Below are 20,242 nucleotides of genomic sequence, written 5' to 3'. Positions count from 1 at the left end.
ATGTTTACACTCACTCGCTCCTACAAAAATATTGTCATAATAGGATTCACCCCGATATATACAAAATTTCCCTACATGCCAAGCATCTAAAGCTATTTTCCCTTGTGTCTTTATTGCAGCAAAATCATAATTATCTACTGAAGTCCTCTTATGTAGCTCCTTTTCTAATTTAGCATTCATTTGTGCTCTTCTATCATCTGTGCGATCTAAAAAGCTTATTTCTATTGCAGAAAGCGAGCAGGTAAGGTTTTCCCTATGAGCGTGAGCCGTTTCAAAAGGTTGCATTGGCTCGAAAAATTCCCTCATTATTTTAGCATCCCAATCTTTAGCAATCTGGCTTAGCTGCGCTATTATAGGAACATATGCAAAGGTAACATCATAATTTGAGTAAAAATACTGTATGTTAGTTTGACCATAAAACCTAGACATTACTATACTACATGTAATCCCGTATGTAAGAGGCATGTGGTGATAAGTCACCCCTTCCTTTACTGATGTCGGTATCTGTGTACACACATAACAATCTTTCGCATCCATAGTCTCAACATATTCTGTTAATAAGCGATAGAAAACATTATACGAAAGCTCTTTCTTATCATGCAAGAGCCTCTCATCTAATTCTAATCTTTTTAATGCGGTTAGTTCAGTAACAGTAACAGGAGCAAAAGTAGAAGCGTCAATTTTCTCATTCTCACCCTTTCCATGCATTCCAAGCACAATTGCCATTATTATTAGTATACATGCAGTTACCAAGCCTATACACACATATTTACAATATTTCTTTCTACTGTTTTGTGTAGCGTACCCAGTCATGATCTGTATAGAATCAGAGAGCTGGAAGCACCTGTAAAAGAAACTATTTAGCAATTCAGTTACAAAGCTGAGCGAGCGCAATGTTCACACCGTCTTCTTCAAAAGGCCAGTCACTTATCGGTTAGCAGCATTTGTCTCAATTCGGCAATAACTCAGTCTTTATCAGTTCAGCAAAAGTCTCATCCGGTTTAGCAATGTCTCAGCTAGTTGTTTGTATCACGTTATATTGTAACAAGCAATGTCATTTATCACCCTTTCAATCGACAGAGTCCATAAAACTTTTCTTTTCTATTGGTATCTCTTCTTCTTCGTTCTCGAGGCTAAGAGATACAAATTCGTCAGTCCAATCGTCATGAACTACATATGCCCATTCAGGACCGGAATACCTTCTGTTCGGTATCCTTTTCCTTTTCAATTTTGCCTCTCTTTTCAATTCTGCCTCGCTGGTACTTTCCTCTTTGGCCAGGTCTTTTCCTTCACTTGAGGATTGTTCCACAACAGTCACTTCCTTTCTTTTCTCTTTCACTTTTGGCCTTTCTCCGTCGTTCAAACTTTCTTTAGTCCTTTCATTTATTGGTGATATACTTAGTCTCCTCTTTGCACCGTGTCCATTTGATGGACCTGCGATCTTTTCTGTGGAGGCTTGAACTTTTTCGTTCTGTTCTGCCTTGTCCCCCCCTTCTGGGGAATCAATCACGTTCTCCTTTTCTTTTTCTGTATCGCCTCCTTCTGGGAAAGCCCTCCTCTGATCAGGCTCTCCTGCTTTTTCACCTCTTTCGAGCCCTTCGTCACCGTTACTTTCGTCAGGCTCTGTATCACTTTCAGCTGCTTCAGGTTCCTTGTCACCTTCAGCTGCTTCAGGCTCTTTGCTACCCTCAGCTGCTTCAGGTTCTTTGTCACCTTCAGCTGCTTCGTCGCTGTCTGAACTTTCTCCTTGGTCTCCCCCAAGCGAGTTGGTCTCTTCGTCCTCAGAGAATATCTCTCTCTCTCCCGTTTCTGCCTGACCACTTTCAGTTCGGTTTTGCTCCGTCTCAGCACTCAACACTGTTTTGTCAGGCCCTGGCAGTTTCAGCGCTTCAACTTCCTCATCTGTGGGACACAACACCTTCTTTGTGTGACTGGCGTGAATCCAGTTGGGAACCCCCGCACACTTCACAGCGGTAGTTGTCGTCAGGGTCACTTGGAAAGGGCCTTTCCAACGGGGTTCCAGACACGACTTTCTCACGTGCTTCTTTACCACGACCCAGTCACCTGCTTTCAGTGCGTGTCCTGGACCTTGGATCGGTGGCAAGGTGGTCGCTTCCACCTGGTGAGAGAAAGAGCGAACCACGTCAGCTAGACCCTTGCAGTAGTCTAACACCATATCATCTGTAATATTCAAAAGCGCATTTGCGGGAACTGCAGGAAGTCTCATAGCCCTGCCCATGAGAATTTCGTGCGGAGACAATCCAGTCTTTCTATCAGGGGTGTTTCTCATTGACATTAACACCAAGGGCAATGCGTCAGGCCATTTCAAATTTGTTGATGCACATATTTTCGCCATTCTTGATTTCAATGTACCATTCATCTGCTCCACCAGTCCTGATGCTTCAGGGCGATAGCTACAATGCAGCTTTTGCTCAATGTTCAGCGCTTCGCAAAGTAACTTTATCACCTCGTTATTGAAGTGACTTCCCCTATCTGATTCTAAAGAGATCGGGAATCCGAAACGTGGTATCAACTCCCTCAACAATAGCTTTGCAACTGTAAGGCTGTCATTTCTACGTGTGGGGTATGCCTCAATCCAGTGACTAAAAATGCACACAATCACCAACACATACTTTAGACCTCCATGCACAGGCATCTCGATGAAGTCCATCTGCATTCGGCTAAATGGTCCACTGGCTCTGCCAATGTGGCTCGCATTCACAACTGTTCCCTTACCTGGGTTCATCTGCTGGCAAGTGACACATCGATGGCAAACTGCTTCTGCAGCTTGACGAAATCTGGGGTTAAACCAATCAGTTTTGAACAATCGTATCATGGCATCTCTCCCTAGGTGAGCTTGCCCATGATAGAACCGCGCAAGCTGTGATAAGAGACTATTTGGCAAAACAAATTTTCCCTCATTTGAAACCCATAACTCATCTGGTCTCTTTATACATTGTGATTTAATCCAGGAATCTCTTTGATCCTCCCTGACATTATTCTGTAATGCTTTTAGTTCATCTATTGTATCTACAACCTTCAAGGCAAATGCTTCAGCTGGTTCGAGTTCTGGTTCACTTATCGAATTCCATTCATCTCTGAGTAATATACAATTCAGGGCACAAAATCTTGCAACCTGATCCGCATATGCATTTCCCAGAGAGACATAGGCCCTCATTCTGACCTTGGCGGGCGGCGGAGGCCGCCCGCCAAAGTCCCGCCGTCAGGTTACCGTTCCGCGGTCGAAAGACCGCGGCGGTAATTCTGACTTTCCCGCTGGGCTGGCGGGCGGTCTCCTTCAGACCGCCAGCCAGCCCAGCGGGAAAGAGGCTTCCACGATGAAGCCGGCTCGGAATCGAGCCGGCGGAGTGGAAGCTGTGCGACGGGTGCAGTTGCACCCGTCGCGTATTTCACTGTCTGCGCAGCAGACAGTGAAATACATGTAGGGGCCCTCTTACGGGGGCCCCTGCAATGCCCATGCCAGTGGCATGGGCACTGCAGGGGCCCCCAGGGGCCCCGCGACCCCCCCTACCGCCATCCGGATCTCGGCGGTCCGACCGCCGGGATCTGGATGGCGGTAGGGGGGGTCAGAATCCCCGCGGCGGTGCAGCAAGCTGCGCCGCCGCGGAGGATTCAATGGGGCCGCGGTACACTGGCGGGACCCCGCCAGTGGTGCCGGTCCGACCGCGGCTTTACCGCCGCGGTCGGAATCCCCATTGGAGCACCGCCGGCTTGTCGGCGGTGCTCCCGCGGTCCTCCGCCCTGGCGGTCAAAGACCGCCAGGGTCAGAATGAGGGCCATAGTCTTGTCCTTTTGTATGAGCACTACATTTTACCACTGCAACTTCGGCTGGCATTTGAATGGCGTGTAACAATTCCCTTATTCTCTCCCCGTTCTTCACTGGGGATCCTGAAGAAGTCAGAAAACCTCTCTGTGACCATAGTTGTCCAAAGTCATGCACAATCCCAAACCCATACTGACTATGAGTGTAAATGGTAACTTTCATCAATGCAGACAGTTGACATGCTCTTGTGAGGGCTACAAGCTCTGCTACTTGTGCAGAATAGATTCCTTGAAGCCATCCCGCTTCCAGGACACCTGTTACAGTGCATACAGCATATCCTGCTTTCAAAATTCCCATCCCATCTCTTAGACATGAACCATCAACGAAAACAATTTGGTCATTTTCATCAAGCTTAGTATCCTTAATATCAGGTCGAGGTTTTGTGCAAAATTCAGTCACCTGAAGGCAGTCATGCTCGACGTCTTCAGCGTTCTCAATTTCAGCATTTTCTCCAGGAAGCAAGGTTGCTGGATTCAACGTAGTGCACCTTTTCAGCTGCACGTTCGGTGAGCCCAGAATTATCATTTCATACCTTGTGAGTCTTGCTCCAGTCATGTGCTGCGTTCGGGAGCGGGTCAAAAGTATCTCAACTGAGTGAGGGACCATGACTGTTACTGGGTGTCCCATCACTATTCCTTCACTCTGAGTGAGGTTGATACCAACTGCTGCTACGGCGCGCAAACACCCTGGAAGTGCTGCTGCGACCGGATCCAAAGTAGCTGAAAAATATGCTACTGGTCTGTTTACACCACCATGGGCTTGAGTCAAGACAGACAAAGAACATGCATCACGTTCATGACAAAACAATGTGAAAGGCTTTGTGTAATCAGGCATACCTAAAGCTGGAGCCCTGCACATGCATTCCTTCAATTCAACAAAAGCATCCATCTCGTCTCCTTTCAGCTCAATTTGATCCAAGGCATCCTTCTGGGTCAACTTCAGTAAAGGCTTTGCTAGAGTCGAGAAGTTGGGAATCCACTGGCGACAATAGCCCACCATTCCCAAAAACTTCCTCACCTCCCTCCTTGTCTTTGGTGGACTCATTTGAAGTATACTCGTTATTCTTTCCTTCATAATTCTCCTTGACCCTTTCTCTATCTGGTGACCCAAGTATTTCACTTTCTTCTGACAGAACTGTAGTTTGGAAGGAGACACCTTGGCCCTCATTCTGACCCTGGCGGATTGAATCCGCCAGGGCCGAGGGCAGCGAATGCACCGCCAACAGGCTGGCGGTGCATTCATGGGCATTCTGACCGCGGCGGTAACGCCGCGGTCAGAAACGGGAAACCAGCGGTCTCCCGCCGGTTTCCCGCTGCCCATGGGAATCCTCCATGGCGGCGCAGCAAGCTGCGCCGCCATGGGGATTCCGACCCCCTTCCCGCCAGCCTGGTTCTGGCGGTTTACACCGCCAGAACCTGGCTGGCGGGAACGGGTGTCGTGGGGCCCCTGGGGGCCCCTGCAGTGCCCATGCCAATGGCATGGGCACTGCAGGGGCCCCCTAACAGGGCCCCACATTGCTTTTCAGTGTCTGCTTAGCAGACACTGAAAAGCGCGACGGGTGCCACAGCACCCGTCGCACACCTTCCACTCCGCCGGCTCCATTCGGAGCCGGCATCCTCGTGGAAGGCGCTCTCCCGCTGGGCCGGCGGGCGATCTTTTGCAGATCGCCCGCCGGCCCAGCGGGAAAGTTGAAATGCCCCCCGCGGTCTTCTGACCGCGGGGCGGTGTTTGGGCGGTTTCCGCCCGGCGGGCGGCGTCCGCCGCCCGTCCGGGTCGGAATGAGGCCCCTTATGTCCATTCCTTCCCAAATGGTTCAACAGAGCAATGGTATCGGCTGTGCAGCCACTTTCTGTCTTTGATGCAATCAATAAGTCATCAATGTATTGTACTAGAGTTGACTCGAATGGCAATTCTAATGCTTCCAAGTCTTTCTTTAGAATCTGATTGAAGATTGACGGTGACTCAGAAAACCCTTGAGGAATTCGACACCAACTGTACACTCTGTCTAAGAATTTGAAACAAAAGAGAAATTGGCTGTCCTCATGAAGAGGTACCGAAAAGAACGCTTGTGACAAATCGATGACTGAGAACCACTCGGCATCGCAAGGGACCTGGAACATTATCACAGCTGGATTCGGTACTACTGGGCAACATTTGACTATGATGTCATTTATTTTCCTCAAGTCCTGCACGAGTCGGACCTTTCCACTCGGCTTTATTAGTCCCATTATTGGTGAATTACATGGACTGCTTAACACTTCTTTCAGTACCCCCTGTTTTACAAATTCGTCAATAAGTTGGGCAACTTTCATGAGGGTGTCTTGTGCCATGTGGTATTGTGGGGTCTGGGGAAAGATTGCATTGGGCTTTACAGTCACTTTCACTGGTTCCACTCCTTTCATCAATCCCACCTCTTTCCCTGTCATATCCCACACTTCCCTTCCGACTGTTTCCCGTAATTCAGCTGGGATATCTTCTTCAGTTATCATTGGGAACAGACAAATCAGAGGGTAATCTTCATCGACAGTTTCCATCTCATCCCCCTCTACACTGTCCTCTTCTTCCCCATCACTGTTCGTCTGAATTTTGATTCCCTCGTTCGAACACATAATCGAACATCCCAACTTGCACAATAGGTCTCTCCCTAATAATGCTATTGGGCTTGAGTCACATACCACAAATTTGTGTAACCCTTGATAGTTACCAATGCTGACTGGTACCGGATCTGTAATCGGGTTTGTCAGGTGCCTGTTTCTACTCCCACCACTTGAACTGTACTCCCTGAGAGTGGCAAATTTGGTACTTCACTGCTCTTAACAGTTGAACGTGTGGCTCCCGTGTCAACCAAGAATGAGACACGATGACCCATTACTCTTCCCTCTACGTACGGACCCTTTTGATCAACTTCCAAGGATGCTGCAAGCACACAATCTCCTTCTTCTTCTGAACTTTCACTCTCCCATACATTGTTTATTCCACTCTCACTGTGTAATGGGAACTGTTGTACGGTGCCATTTGTACTCATTACCTGACCCGAGACCTGTGGAGGAACCATCACTTGCTGCTGACTCATTGGTGCCAAAGGTATCTGCATTTGCTGATTAGGTACCATGGGTAACTGCTGTTGCATTGGCTGCATTTGCGTCATCTGCATACGAGGCATCTGCATCTGCTGCGGCTGCATAGGTTGTAATACCTGCAACTGATTTACGGCCTGAAAATGTGGGTTTGGACCTCTCATTTTCGGTCCCCTCAGTGTCTGAAATGCATTGACATCATTGTTTTGCTGACCAACACCTGCACCTGCACCTTCCTGCATCACCATCGGACACTCGTGTTTCCAATGACCGACGATTCCGCACACGTGACACGGCATCACCTTCTTCATTGCGTGCACACCAGTCACAACAGTGTTCAAATCCGGACCATTATTCGCAAAACCTCCTCTGCCTCTGCCTCTGCCTCTCGCCTGTGGCTGAAACGCCATGTTTCCCTGTAACTACGGCTGCGGTTGCGGTACCTGCTGTTGGAACCCTTGCAACCCTTGCAGACCTTGCAAGCCTGTCTGAGCTGCCTTAAGCTGCATCATCATCACCTTCTCTTTCAGCTTTTTCTGTTTCACCTCAATTTCGTCGCTACAGTATTTCGCATAATTCAATACTTCGTCAATCGGTTTCGACTGCCAGCAGATCAAATGCGACTTTATCATCTGACTTATCTCTGGCCTCAGCCCTTCCACAAATCTAAACACAAAATGAAGCATGTCCTTCGCCTCTATTGTTTCCGTGCCGCTGTAGTTCTTGAACGCCTTTAACAACCTCTCATAGTAACTATGAATCGATTCTTTAGCCTCTTGGGACGTTCGATCGATCTTCTGCCAATCCACATTCTTCGCGGGTACCTTCGTCTTCAAATGCTCAATCACCTTATAGTACAAGCTCATCACCATAGGTGATGGTGCACCCGTCTCCCTGTCTCTCTCCGGTTCACTTGTTGGCCAACCTACAGCTCTCTTGCAATCCTCCCACAAATCTGCCGGAACCACAATCTCAAAGAGGGTGTTCAGGTCTTCCCAGAGACATTTTGCAAGCTTCACAAACCTATCAGTCTGTTGATACCATTCAATCGGCTTCTCTCTCAGTTTGGGAAAATCGTCCGTAAAAGACTGAATGTCGCTTCTATGCCACGGTACATGTATTAATTTTCCCCCTGCTGTTTCCCTCATTGGTAACATGGTTACTGCCTCGCTGCTCTGCGGTCTTTTCTCATTGTGCTCTGTAGCACTGTCCCTCCTCTTTTCCTTTCTCTTTACCCACCTGCTCTCCCATTTGTCTAAGCACCTCCACACTTGTGCACTCTGTAGCAGTTCTCTAAGGTGCGCCTTCATACCTGCTGACCTCATATGTTCAAAATCTGTGGTCCCAAAATCCAACCTGTAGCTTCTGCTCAAGTGTTTTGTCTTGTCTATGTCAACCCCGTTTTTGTCGGCTATTTCCTGCAAGCTCTTATGTACCTTGTTCACTTCCTTCGTAATCTTGGGACATAGATACCTCAGTTCTTCTTCCGAGTAGGACTCTAACCTATTCACACCCATAGTCCCTTCCACTAATTCTTGTGCTTCCATGTTCAACCTCATCCTATTCATATAATCTTCTCCCTTCCCACTGACTGAGCTTTGTGTGGAATTCAGACTATTGAACCACTGTGTCAGCTGTTGCGCATTCAACCCCATCAGCGTAGCATTCACATCGACTGCCATTGATGGTTGCGGCAACTTTTCAGTGTTCGATGTTAGAGGTATTATCAGTGGGGGACTTGACCTCACCAGTGTTGACTGAGCACATATGGGACTAAACTCCATCAAGGACCCAGACCCAGTTGGCTGAGCCGCTATCGGAGTTATCCCTGGAGTGTTTTCTATGCACCTCCTTTCAGTCCCATTCTGCAGCATTGATCCTTGACTGCTCATACCTAAGTTAGGCTGACTATACAAAGGTACTGGTGGACCTACAGTAATGGGTAATGATATTGCATCTGGGTTTTGTCCATTTCCCATGTTCTGAGGCACGTTCATTCCCATACTATGGGTCATCATTGCCGGCATGCCCATCTGGCTCCCCGTCATTTGAGCATGTGCTGTTCCCCCCTGCATCTGCTTTTGAGGCATCAAAAACTGGGTTGACTTGGCTTGTGCCAATGTCTGGTGGTGACCATTCTGTACTCCCCTTACGGTTTGTTCTAGAATCATTCCTGCACCGTTGTCACTGCTGTAGTACCCTGGCATCTGCGGCTGATAATTTTCTGCTGGTTTCAACATGGGCACATCTGGATATATTCTCCTAACCTGCGGTATCTGCGGGGTGAACGGTAAACTCGGGTCCTTAGATCCCGATGATGCTCCTGAACTCTGAGTTTCACTGTTCTGTACCGGTGCCGGAGGGGCAGAACTGGTACTTGGACCTTGTCCACTCTCCGCATAAGGCGGTGGACGGTCGTTCAGCAATTGCATTATTAACTCCTCATCCTCTAACTCCTCTTCTCTTCTCAACTTTTCCTCGTCCTCTCTATCCTTGGAACACTTCCTGTCTGTCTTACAGGTAGCTTTCTTACCTGTCTCCTCTTCTTCCTTAGTAATTGCGGGAAACAGTTTTATCCCCTGCAATACATCTGACCTCCACACCTTCTGTGCATTATCCCACCTAGCGTCCGCTAGTGTCTTTTCTACCTTTCTCATTCTGGTCTCGAACTTCTTTTGCTGCTGCTGTCTAGCCATTAGTTCCCAAATTGCTAGAGCTTCAAACTGTGCTGGCCTTGGAGGCACCTTCATGTCGTACATCGTGAATCTCAAATTCTCTAGAATCCTTATATTGAATGTCCCATGTATCGGGAACGCTACGCTCCCATGTTTTTCTGTCAGCTTGTGCCATTGCTTTAGCCAAAGACACGGAGCTACCCCCTTCTCTTCCATTACAATGTATGCTGGTGTACCTTCGGGCGGCGTCTCCTCTCCTACGCTCGCTTTAATGTAAGACTCTCCCTTCATCGCACTCCTAAATGCTTTAAAGAATTTCATTTTCTCGTCCTTTTATTTCACAAAGTTTGTAATCAATAGGTGACTTTAATTCCCGGAATACTCTTCGCTTGCCTTTCCCCTTCCAATCGAGCCCCACGGACTGCGTCCAATCCGTGCGCGACCCTTCTTTGCAACCAACCTATCCCAGCGCGGCTCCTAGTGACGTCACACTCACACACACTGCGGCTGACAAAGCCTCGCGGCTAGTCCTCCTTCACTCAGCTCCTCTCGTAACAACTTCTTGCATGTATCGCGAGCTACCAAAAAATAAAACAGATCTGTCGGTTTACTACAGGAAGGGTAACACAATCGCTTCAGGACCTTAGGGATTTTTCACTAGCCTCGGCAGTTATTCCATCTTTCTCGGTCCCCACGTTCGCAAGCAAATCTGACCCGCAGACCTACTCTCAACTTGTCAATGATCTATTCTAGTGCACTTAGAATCTTGTCAAAGCCCGAAGTCGAAGTTTTTTTTTTCACTCCCTAACACACGTACCGACTCGTTGACCACGCCCGATCAACCTACTAAACCGCCCAGACCACAACATAGAACAACATACTCCGGAGTCTCTTGACCTCGCAGGGCCCGTCTCAACAACAACAACCACGTGGACCTTTTTATGCACGAAGCGCCACACGCACATGAAGTTCGACGACTTCCCTACTCTCACCCTCGGAGTCGCACCTCCGCTATCTCTATGAAGTTTGACGACTTCTCTACTTCTACAGTCGGAGTCGCACCTCCGCTATCCTCTAAAAGAAAAAAATTCCTCGCAACCTTCTCACACAATCTGCGGCAATAAGCTGTGCAAGCGCAAAACCCTAATCTTCACTCATACCATCACTAGTACTGCCAACGCCGATTCCACACCTCCATTCTCTTCATTCGCAAGCTCCGAGATCCCGGGAAAGTCGCGGTGGACCTAGCCCATCATCATTCTGTCAATCTGTTTTACCCAAGAAAAATCTAATTCAACTTCTCGAGTGGGGTCTCAAAATGCGTAACCGTTAATTCAACACCATGTACTCTAAGAGTACAGGGTCCCAAAAGACGAAACCGTCCTCTGCTACCATCTACTGATAGAGCGGTCCGTAGTAATAATTTACCTGTGTTCGGACGCTCTTTAGGCCGATGAATCTTTTGACTAAGTGGGACTCTCCGTACTCTTAGTCAGTCAATTTCATTAAATCAATGATCAATAACGAACATAAGCAATACCTTGATCGACATAACACTTAACAATTAATCCAGAATACATTTCGGCGAACCCTGACCTTTCAGTCAGGAATAACCACACCTGTTTATTCCTGTTAGTGAATTTTATTTCCCTATATTAACAAAGCTAGCACAATATAGATGTGTCTCAACACCAAATGATAAACATATATGAACATTAATAGCTGTCCATAACGGCGAAACAAGTGCAATCTATGTAGCATTTGAATAACAAGGCATTCGATAATGGCAATGCAAATCACTAAAACTATAATCTGTAACGAACTAATTGCATACATTTAGTCAGCATAACAAGATCTCAAATTGCATCGTGCGACATAAGGAATCCTCGTCTAACCTCAAATTAGCATCGGCATGTGGGACTTCATGCAAAAACAATTTAGCAACATTAATTTGGAAAACTCCTAACTAGGGCTCTTATCAAAATCAGCAGTTGGTTACCTAAAGGAAACACAATGCAATTGTACAATTTCCTTTCATATTTACCAATTACGATCAGCAATCAAGGAAGTCTTCGTCTCACAGGTACCGTTCTTCGGTCAGCATGGGTCGGGGCAAAAGGGGCAGGGGTGGACGGGGCAATTGCCTCACGGCGGCAAAATAAAACTACTACTTCATGCAAAGGGACAGTTCAAAGTTAAAGTCTCTAGGGCCAGAATCATTAAAGTCTCTTCCTCTCGATTAGAGAAAGCATCAAAGTCTCTTTCAAAATGGCGTCGCAGCAAAGTGGGCCATAATAGCTGCAATGTCCAATGTTCGTAATCGCTGGCAAATGGCTACCTTCTTCTCGTGCACCTGGTTTAAATAGACAACAGTTCAAATCCAGTAGGGTCTTCCATTGGAGGGTTCATAGGTTAGCTTCAAATTGTCCAATCAAAAACGACAGTTCTCAAGCTTTTACTTAAGCATACATTATCCTTGGAGATGGGTACGCAAGTTGCAACATTTTATACCAATTAGCTCACTTTCAGAGCCTCCATTGTCCGCACCTGCAAATCGACCTTGGAGTAAAGAGAAAATATGCCAGGCTGGTACGAAATCTTAAGATAAGCATGTGAACAATCTCAGTGGAAAAGTACAGCTTCAAGCAGAAATACACGTTTAATAGCACATTGGAAAAATACGAGCATCTAAACCGTGAGACCAGGCAACTAGGCCGAAGCCTGCACTAAAGTAATGCTAAGCTAAAACATTTCAAACAAGCAAATCATAGCACACGTTTACGATTATGTCGGATTAGTGCAATTCTAATACACCATGTTATATAAAGCACGCTTATAAATGTTGGCAAACTACTCTGAGGGCACATTTTGTCCCCGTACAATCTTTATTAGTTCGGTTAAAGTCACACATGATTATGTCACACTACGTTTACGCGTTAATAAATGTAAAACCTTCATTTTCTGCTTCATCACTGGCTATATGTCTGTCCTCCCAACTAGGATGGGCAGACATACAACTGTTTATTAATGTCCCTTACCGCCAGGTAAACCCTGGTTGTAAGAGACGAGAACTCCCATGGCAAAGGGACATAATTGTTTTAATTTAAAAAAATTAAAATCTTCTTTCAGGATTGTATTTTTGAAAATAAATAAGAAACTAGTCTGGTGTGAGGCCCTAGCACCAAACTGCAAAAAGCATAGAGAGGAGTGGTTTCTTTGGAAATGACTGCCAGTTTGCAGGCAGCATTTCTGTCGGGGGTGGAGTAATTTACTCAATTGTGCTGGCAAAGAAAATTGTCATCCCCCAACAATTAAATCTGTCTCTTAATTTCCAAACAAAGTGGGACGGATCCAGAAACCCAGCTATACGACCCAATCGAAGGTCGAGAAGGGAGTAGGTATTTTTGTGACCCATTTCTCTGGATTACAAATGACGAGATCAGAGGTCAGTGAAAAGTGTAGATGGGAAATTCCAGAAATTAGGCTGGGGCATTCTTAAGTATGTGTGTGTTGCATTTTATGGCCCTAATGTGGATGACCCTGAGCTGTGGCACCCTTGGCGTATAGTCTCAAAAGTATATGGGGGGGGGTTCTATCTATATATATCTATATATTGATGAATAACACTCTGGATCGGCCTAAACCCCACACAAGCATAAGCTATCACAAGAGAACAAGTAGCTTAAAACATATACTTTTAGGAGATTGTTGAAGAGAGATGATGGTAGATCAAAGGATTTATTACTTTTATAGCATGAAAAACAGACACTTCTATGCTCACAAAACACCTGCATCAAGTGTTCATAATAGGCATGCACTAATTCCCTAGCCTTTAGTGTGGTTTGGGTTATTGTCAACCAATTAATCTCTTTCATTGCGACCTTTGTTTTCAAAAAGGCAATCATATGATTATATTTTTGCATGACAATAGGAGACAGGGCATCTTTCCGAGTTAATCTCTAAGGATCAGTATTACCACTTTACTCTCAGCTCGCAAATCAGGGGGAACCACAATATTGAAGAAAGTATTCAAGTCTTCCCAAAACAGCTCTCAATTTGACACAAAACGTTGGACCTGAGTGTACCACAAAGCAGGACTCTCTCTTCGTTTTGGAAATTGATTTGTAGGTGTAGCAAGGTTGCCAAAACTCCCAGGCACAAGCACATACCCCCTCCATGTACGTCTCTAGATAGGTAAGCCCCAACTTCAGAGCCAACTTGGCTACCCACTTCTCCTGAATCCTCCTTACTCTTCTTTTTCTTTTCCCTCAAACCCCATTATCCTAGTTCTTCTCTTTAATGGTCCACCTCTCTTTGCTGGCCACTTGCTTTCTCAAACGTATCTTTAGCCCAGGAGTTATCATGCTAATAATAGTAACTTCTCTTACATGCAGCCTAATATTTTTCTGCTAATTTTTGTGACTCTGAGAGGTCAAGTTCAAATTCAGCTGTTGCCCACTCTAACAGTGCATATCCTTTAAGAGCCCATCAAGTGACTTCTTTGCATAGTTCCTGTTTATTGTATCCATCAATGTAATTTGTATCAAGGTATCCCATGATAAGTTCAGCTAACTCTACATTTAGTCTGACAACATCCAGAGGTCTCTGGGTAGCCTCTACCAAGCCCTGAATTAACCAAGGGGTATTAGGTGCATGTGCACTGCCTATGCATAGTTGAACCCATACAATTGTGTGTGAACCTGGGGCTGAGGCAACAGTTGTCATAACTAACGTTCCTATTGCTGGAACTAGAACAACATGAGGTATCCCCTTTCCTCCTGCTTCAGGCGAGCCAGCAGGGGCACTGACACTGGTATCAACAGTTTGCTGATTTGCTCTGGTTGGCTGAAGAGCATCACTAGTGTTTCTATCACTACGTGCCTCTGCCTGTGTACCTATCTCACCCCCGCCTCTTGTGCTTTCTTCCTCTTTCCTTGTCCTTGTATGAGTTAATGCAGGGTACATCATAACTCCCTCAAATACTTTTTCTCCATGCCTGTAGTTCAGCAACCCAATTTGCATCTACAACTACAGACTGTCTTTAAAGCTCAAGACTGATATTTCTTTTTCGTCTTTGGTGTGTGCAACATGATCCCTGTTTTTGAAGCCTCATACTGTCCCATTCTAGGACTAGGCCGGTATGGGTCCAACTCTTGGTTGCAAGGGAACTTAAATTTATAAGCAGCAGCATCAGGCATAAGGACGCACATTAATTCTTAAGGTAAATATGAAGCTTTCTTGGACTCAAAATGAACACCTCACCACAAAGCACACAAATCCTCAAAACACTGTAAAGCTTCAAGGCATACAATCAGCGATGCATAACCCTTCTTCTACTCAGTCGTAGGATACAGCAGATAGTTCAAGAACGATGGAAAACCACCAAAAATCCAAACTGGAAAATGGAGTTCAGGATCATGGACTGGTCTGGAGCAAATTCTAACTATCTTTAATGCACCTTCTAGCTCCCTACACCTCAGAGAAAAAACATCTTTATTTGCTATCAGCTAACAGAGCACACTTTTCTCCATCTCTCAAGTACCTATCCCTCTACTGATTGCATTCAGGCCGAATGGTCGGTTGATTTTCAGCAGTGGTGTGTAAAATGGGAGCTAGCAGCAATTTGATACAATTTCCAATAGCAGCGCAACCCATGTGGTTTAACAAAAATTACAGAGAGTCATTTTTTCAAACCATGAGAGTTTACTAATAGATTAGTCAAGATACCAAATTATTCAATCAAAACATCAGAAATCCTAAGATTCAGCATAAGTATTCAATTTAAGCAGAATATAAATAGAGATGTCAGCATGAATCACTTGAGCAGTTTAAATGCAAAACAAGGGCAGTTTTCTATAAGAGAACTTCCTTAATTGTAAACTAACTTATCTCACAGGATATGTGGACATTGTAAGCAGAAGGGGCTAGTGAGTAAATTCGAAAGCTGAACGAAATAAATGTTCAAATCGAGGAAAAAGCACATGTGTTTTAGAGTCAGGAACAAAGACTATAATGTGTTAGATAAAATAAGTTTGCCTCTCCCAATGTCAGGAAACAGTGTCCTCCCTCCTATTCTAATAGCAGCCAATTAAAAATACATTTTGTTTAACCCAAATCTTTCTCCCTTCAATTCCCAAAGTAAAGGAACCAATCAAAATATAATTTCTTCCTGAACCAAGTAAACTCCCTTCATTCCCATTGTCGAAAAAAGAAACACAGAGATACACAACCTTCGTTGTATATTCTGTCCTGATGGAAGTCATGGTACAGAAGGCTTTTTCTGACCCCCACACATGGTATAAATCACAGCTAGCTTCCAATTCATTTTATTTAATTTGAAATTTATGAAAGACAATTAACTATTCTTCCAGCTAATATATTTTACCTTGCTCCGGGAACCATGAAAACAGAACATCAAGAAACATTTTTATTTAACGTGGATAGTATTAGGAAGCCTACGTTCACTCCAGATAACTTAAGAAATTAAATTTGTTATAAGTGAATGTACTGTGATATTAATGATTATGCTTGGTTATATACAATGCAGCTTCTATATAAATGCTTAGCCACTCATCAACAAACAGAGTTAGTTTCTATTGTATATACAATTTAGGGCCATATTTATACTTTTTGACGCACAACTGCGCCAACGCAGTTGTGCGTCAAAAATGTTAACGCCATTCCAAAGCGCCTTGCGGGCGCCTTATTTATGGAATGATGTTAGCCGGCGGAGCTGACTGGTGTGCGTCAAAAAAAAATGACCCACACCAGGCAGCGCCGGCGTAGGGGAAAATGGAGCTTGGGCGTCAAAAAATGGGGCAAGTCGTTCTGAGGCAAAAAATCTGCCTCAACCCGAATTGCGCCATTTTTTTTTACTCCCACCCTCCATTGACATGACTCCTGTCTTAGCAAAGACAGGAGTCATGCCCCCTTGCCCAATGGCCATGCCCAGGGGACTTATGTCCCCTGGGCATCGTCATTGGGCATAGTGGCATGTAGGGGGGCACAAATCAGGCCCCCCCTATGCCACAATTTTTTTTTACAAAAATACTTACCTGAACTTACCTTAAGTTCCCTGGGATGGGTCCCTCCATTCTTGGGCGTCCTCCTGGGGTGGGCAAGGGTGGCAGGGGGTGTCCCGGGGGCATGGGAGGGCACCTCTGGGCTCCTTCCGAGCCCACAGGTCCCTTAACAACTACCCTGACCAGGTGTTAAAAAATTACGCAAAAGCGGCTGGACGTAATTTTTTTTGACCCGCCCACTCCCGTGCGTCATTTTTGCACGGGAGTTTAAATAAGGCGCACATGCCTTGGAGTAATTTTTTAGACGGGAACGCCTACCTTGCATATCATTAACGCAAGTTAGGTGTCCACGCTAAAAAATGACGCAAACTCCAAGATCTTTGGCGCTAGACGGGTCTAACGCCAAAGTATAAATATGGAGTTAGCTTTGCGTCGGATTTGCATTAAAAAAAACGACGCAAATCCGGCGCAAACAGAGTATAAATATGCCCCTTAGTGTTCCAAGTGCATGATTTTTATTTAGAGGGGTATTGTATCATTACGTCTAAATGAAGAACTTGAACATAATCTCTTTTTTTCCTTCTTCAGGTGAATGACGTTCTCACAGCGCTACCAATATACTTTCAAAACAACCAAATCCTGGTTTTCAGCAGTGGAAGACGTGCAATCATTAAGACAGATTTTGACGTCACAGTTACCTTTGACTGGAACAACCATGTCACAGTCACTCTGCCCAGCACTTATGCCAATGCAGTTGGTGGCCTTTGTGGAAATCACAACAAAATTGACAGTGATGACCTGATTATGAAGACCGGGAACCAAACTACTAGTGTTGTTAACTTTGCTAACAGCTGGAAGTTAAGAGACGTACCTGGGTGTACACCACAATGCAGTGGCAATTGCCCAGTGTGCACTGATGCCCAGAAACAAATCTACATTAGTGAACGGTATTGTGGAGTTATCAAGAAGGTCAATGGGCCATTCAGTAGCTGCTACACAACCATTAACCCAGAACCCTTCTTCATTAACTGCCTCTTTGATGCCTGTTTATACAAAGGCCACTTCACTGTTTCTTGCAATGCCATCACTTCTTATGTTAGAGCATGTCAAGACGCTGGGATTCAGATACAAGAATGGAGAACGCCCTTATTGTGCAGTAAGTCTTCATCACTTTCTCATGTTTCAATTAACATTAACATAATTTTTGTATTTTTTGCTCAACAGTTATAATTGAGATATCTTTATTTTTATAAGACAATTACCTTTCTAAAAAAAAAAAATTTATCAGCTGTACCACATTATTTACAGATAGGTAAACCTACTGTAAAACTAGTAGTATCTAAAGCAGTGGTTCCCAAACTGTGGTCCGGGGACCCCTTGGGGATGCAAAGCCTACTCAGGGGACTGCAGCTGCTTAGAAAATTAAATTATGTTAACAGATTAATAAAGAGTATATAAAAAATGTAAATATGAACATTTTAAAATGTTCAATAAGTGTGAAGGAATTTAAAATTGAAGGCTGTAAATTAAGTTGGTGTCCTCATTTTGATCCGTGGAAGCAGTGCAAGTGCAAACAAAATAATTTAGGATGGATGACTAGCGGCCTCATTTGAATTTAGAAAAGGTCCAACCTTCCTATTAAAATTTAGATTTTTTAATATTATTTTGGAAATTAAATACATGATGAACTCTTCTGTGTATTTATTAGAAAAATGCTTGTTTCTGTATTTTTGTATATTGTTTTGTGGTTCAAATCATCAACAATGCTTAGGCTGGAGTCTCCTGCTTCAAGTAATCACTCAGTGGGGGGCCCTGAATTCTGATAATGATTCACTGGGGGTCCTTGGATTCCAGTGTTGATTAAATGTGGGTCCATAGGAGTTGAAAGGTTGGCAACCACTGATCTAAAAGATTTCATCCCTGTGCTTCACATATTGGCCATGTTTTGGTGTCGTGGGCATTAGTACAAACCCCTTGGTTGTTTCTTTTCTATGGAACACTTTATAAGTTGCCCTACCTGAAGATCACTTCAATGTAAGCAAACATCAAAAAGGGGACAAACAGTTGGAAAGCAAAAGTTAAAGTGCATTTGGATGCAAGGGAGATCCACTAATTGTCTGCCACAAAAGCCACTTCAGTAACCATCTAAAGGGAATTTCATGAACTGTAGGTAGATTTATTCATCAGCTAGTGTAGATCAGTCTCAGTTAGGTACCCTGCACTTCTGTTGGGCCAGGAACGTGCTATTACCATCTCAAAGATCATTGCTGAGTTCGATGAGACGTGGTAGATTTTTATATGTGTTGCAGTTGGAATCCAGCTTTTGTGGTATGTGGGGCCTTTGATCATGTAGGTGATATCGAATACATTCACCTTGTCAGGTTTCTTTCAATTCAAACAAATCATAGCGCCTTTAAAATGACATCTTTGCTGTCAGTGAATTTTTTTGGTGGCCTTTAGTAGACACCATTAAAATAGTTAGAGTATGTCATGACTGGGCCTCTCTTCTCAACCAATAAGTAGTTTGCAAGAATGGAAGCTAATCTAGAGCAGGACAAATTGCATATTGTCAACCTTGATCATAGCTATCATGTTCAACCTTTGATGAGAGATATGTGGCTCACTGTTTTCAATATTGCAATTGCAGCACTGACAGGATATTAGTAAAGATGTGTGTTAGAAATGGGGTTTTTGGTTGGCAGTCAGGTTGCCCTCTGTCCAAGCAAGAACCCTCACTCTAGTCAGGGTAAGTCACACACAATCCAAAATCAGCCTGTGCCCACCCTCTGGTAGCTTGGCACGAGCAGTCAGGCTTAACTTAGAAGGCAATGTGTAAAGTATTTGTGCAATAAATCATACAATACCACCATATAGCACCACAAAAATACACCACACAGTGTTTAGAAAAATATATAATATTTATCAGGATAATTGTAGGTCAAAAAGAATAAAGTTGCAATGGGAAATTGTAGAGATATCACTGAAAAGTGATATAAAGTGTCTTAAGTCTTTAGAATATAAACAAAGTCTCTTTCAAGCACAAGTACCTGGTTTAGAGTGGAAAAATCTCCCCAAAGGGCCACAAAAGGAGAGGTGCGTGGAAAAAGAGTGTGTGCGTCGATTTCTCCCCAGCACACACGGACTTGCGTCGTTATTTTCCACGCAGGGAAGTCGTGCGTCATTTTCCGATGCGCGGACAGTCTCTTTCTGTGGATCGCGGGGATTACCAGATGTCCCGGGTCTGTGCGTGGATTTTCCTGCTTGTTTTCCGGCTGCGCGTCGTTCTGCGGGGCTGCGCGTCGAAGTTTCGATCTCATGGCAGGCGTTGCGTCGATTTCTCCTTGGAAGTCGGGCGGCGTTGTCCTTGCGAGGCCTTGCGTCAAAGTTTTGATCTCACGGCAGGGTCGCGTCAATTTCTCCTGGGAAGTCGGGCGGTGTTGTCCTTGCGAGGCCGTGCGTCAAAGTTTTGATCTCACGGCAGGCGTCACGTCGATTTCTCCTTGGAAGTCGGGCGGCGTTGTCCTTGCGAGGCCTTGCATCAAAGTTTTGATCTCACGGCAGGCGTCGCGTCGATTTCTCCTGGGAAGTCGGGCGGCGTTGTCCTTGCGAGGCCGTGCGTCAAAG

At 45.0% G+C, this 20,242-nt stretch overlaps 1 protein-coding gene across 1 annotated transcript in view; it reads left to right on the top strand.

Annotated features, from left to right (window-relative positions):
- LOC138247075 (IgGFc-binding protein-like) overlaps window positions 1–20,242 on the top strand; it is a 145,655-nt gene that overhangs the window by 105,894 nt on the left and 19,519 nt on the right. Inside the window, exon 3 of the mRNA XM_069201820.1 lies at window positions 17,207–17,774. Coding sequence (XP_069057921.1) covers window positions 17,207–17,774 — 568 coding nt within the window. The remainder of the gene's footprint in view (window positions 1–17,206; window positions 17,775–20,242) is intronic.

Source organism: Pleurodeles waltl, chromosome 7 (assembly GCF_031143425.1).
Source record: "Pleurodeles waltl isolate 20211129_DDA chromosome 7, aPleWal1.hap1.20221129, whole genome shotgun sequence".
NCBI classification, from domain to species: Eukaryota; Metazoa; Chordata; class Amphibia; order Caudata; family Salamandridae; genus Pleurodeles; species Pleurodeles waltl.
Note: the sequence above shows the minus strand (reverse complement) of the source record. Positions and strands in the feature narration are given on the sequence as shown.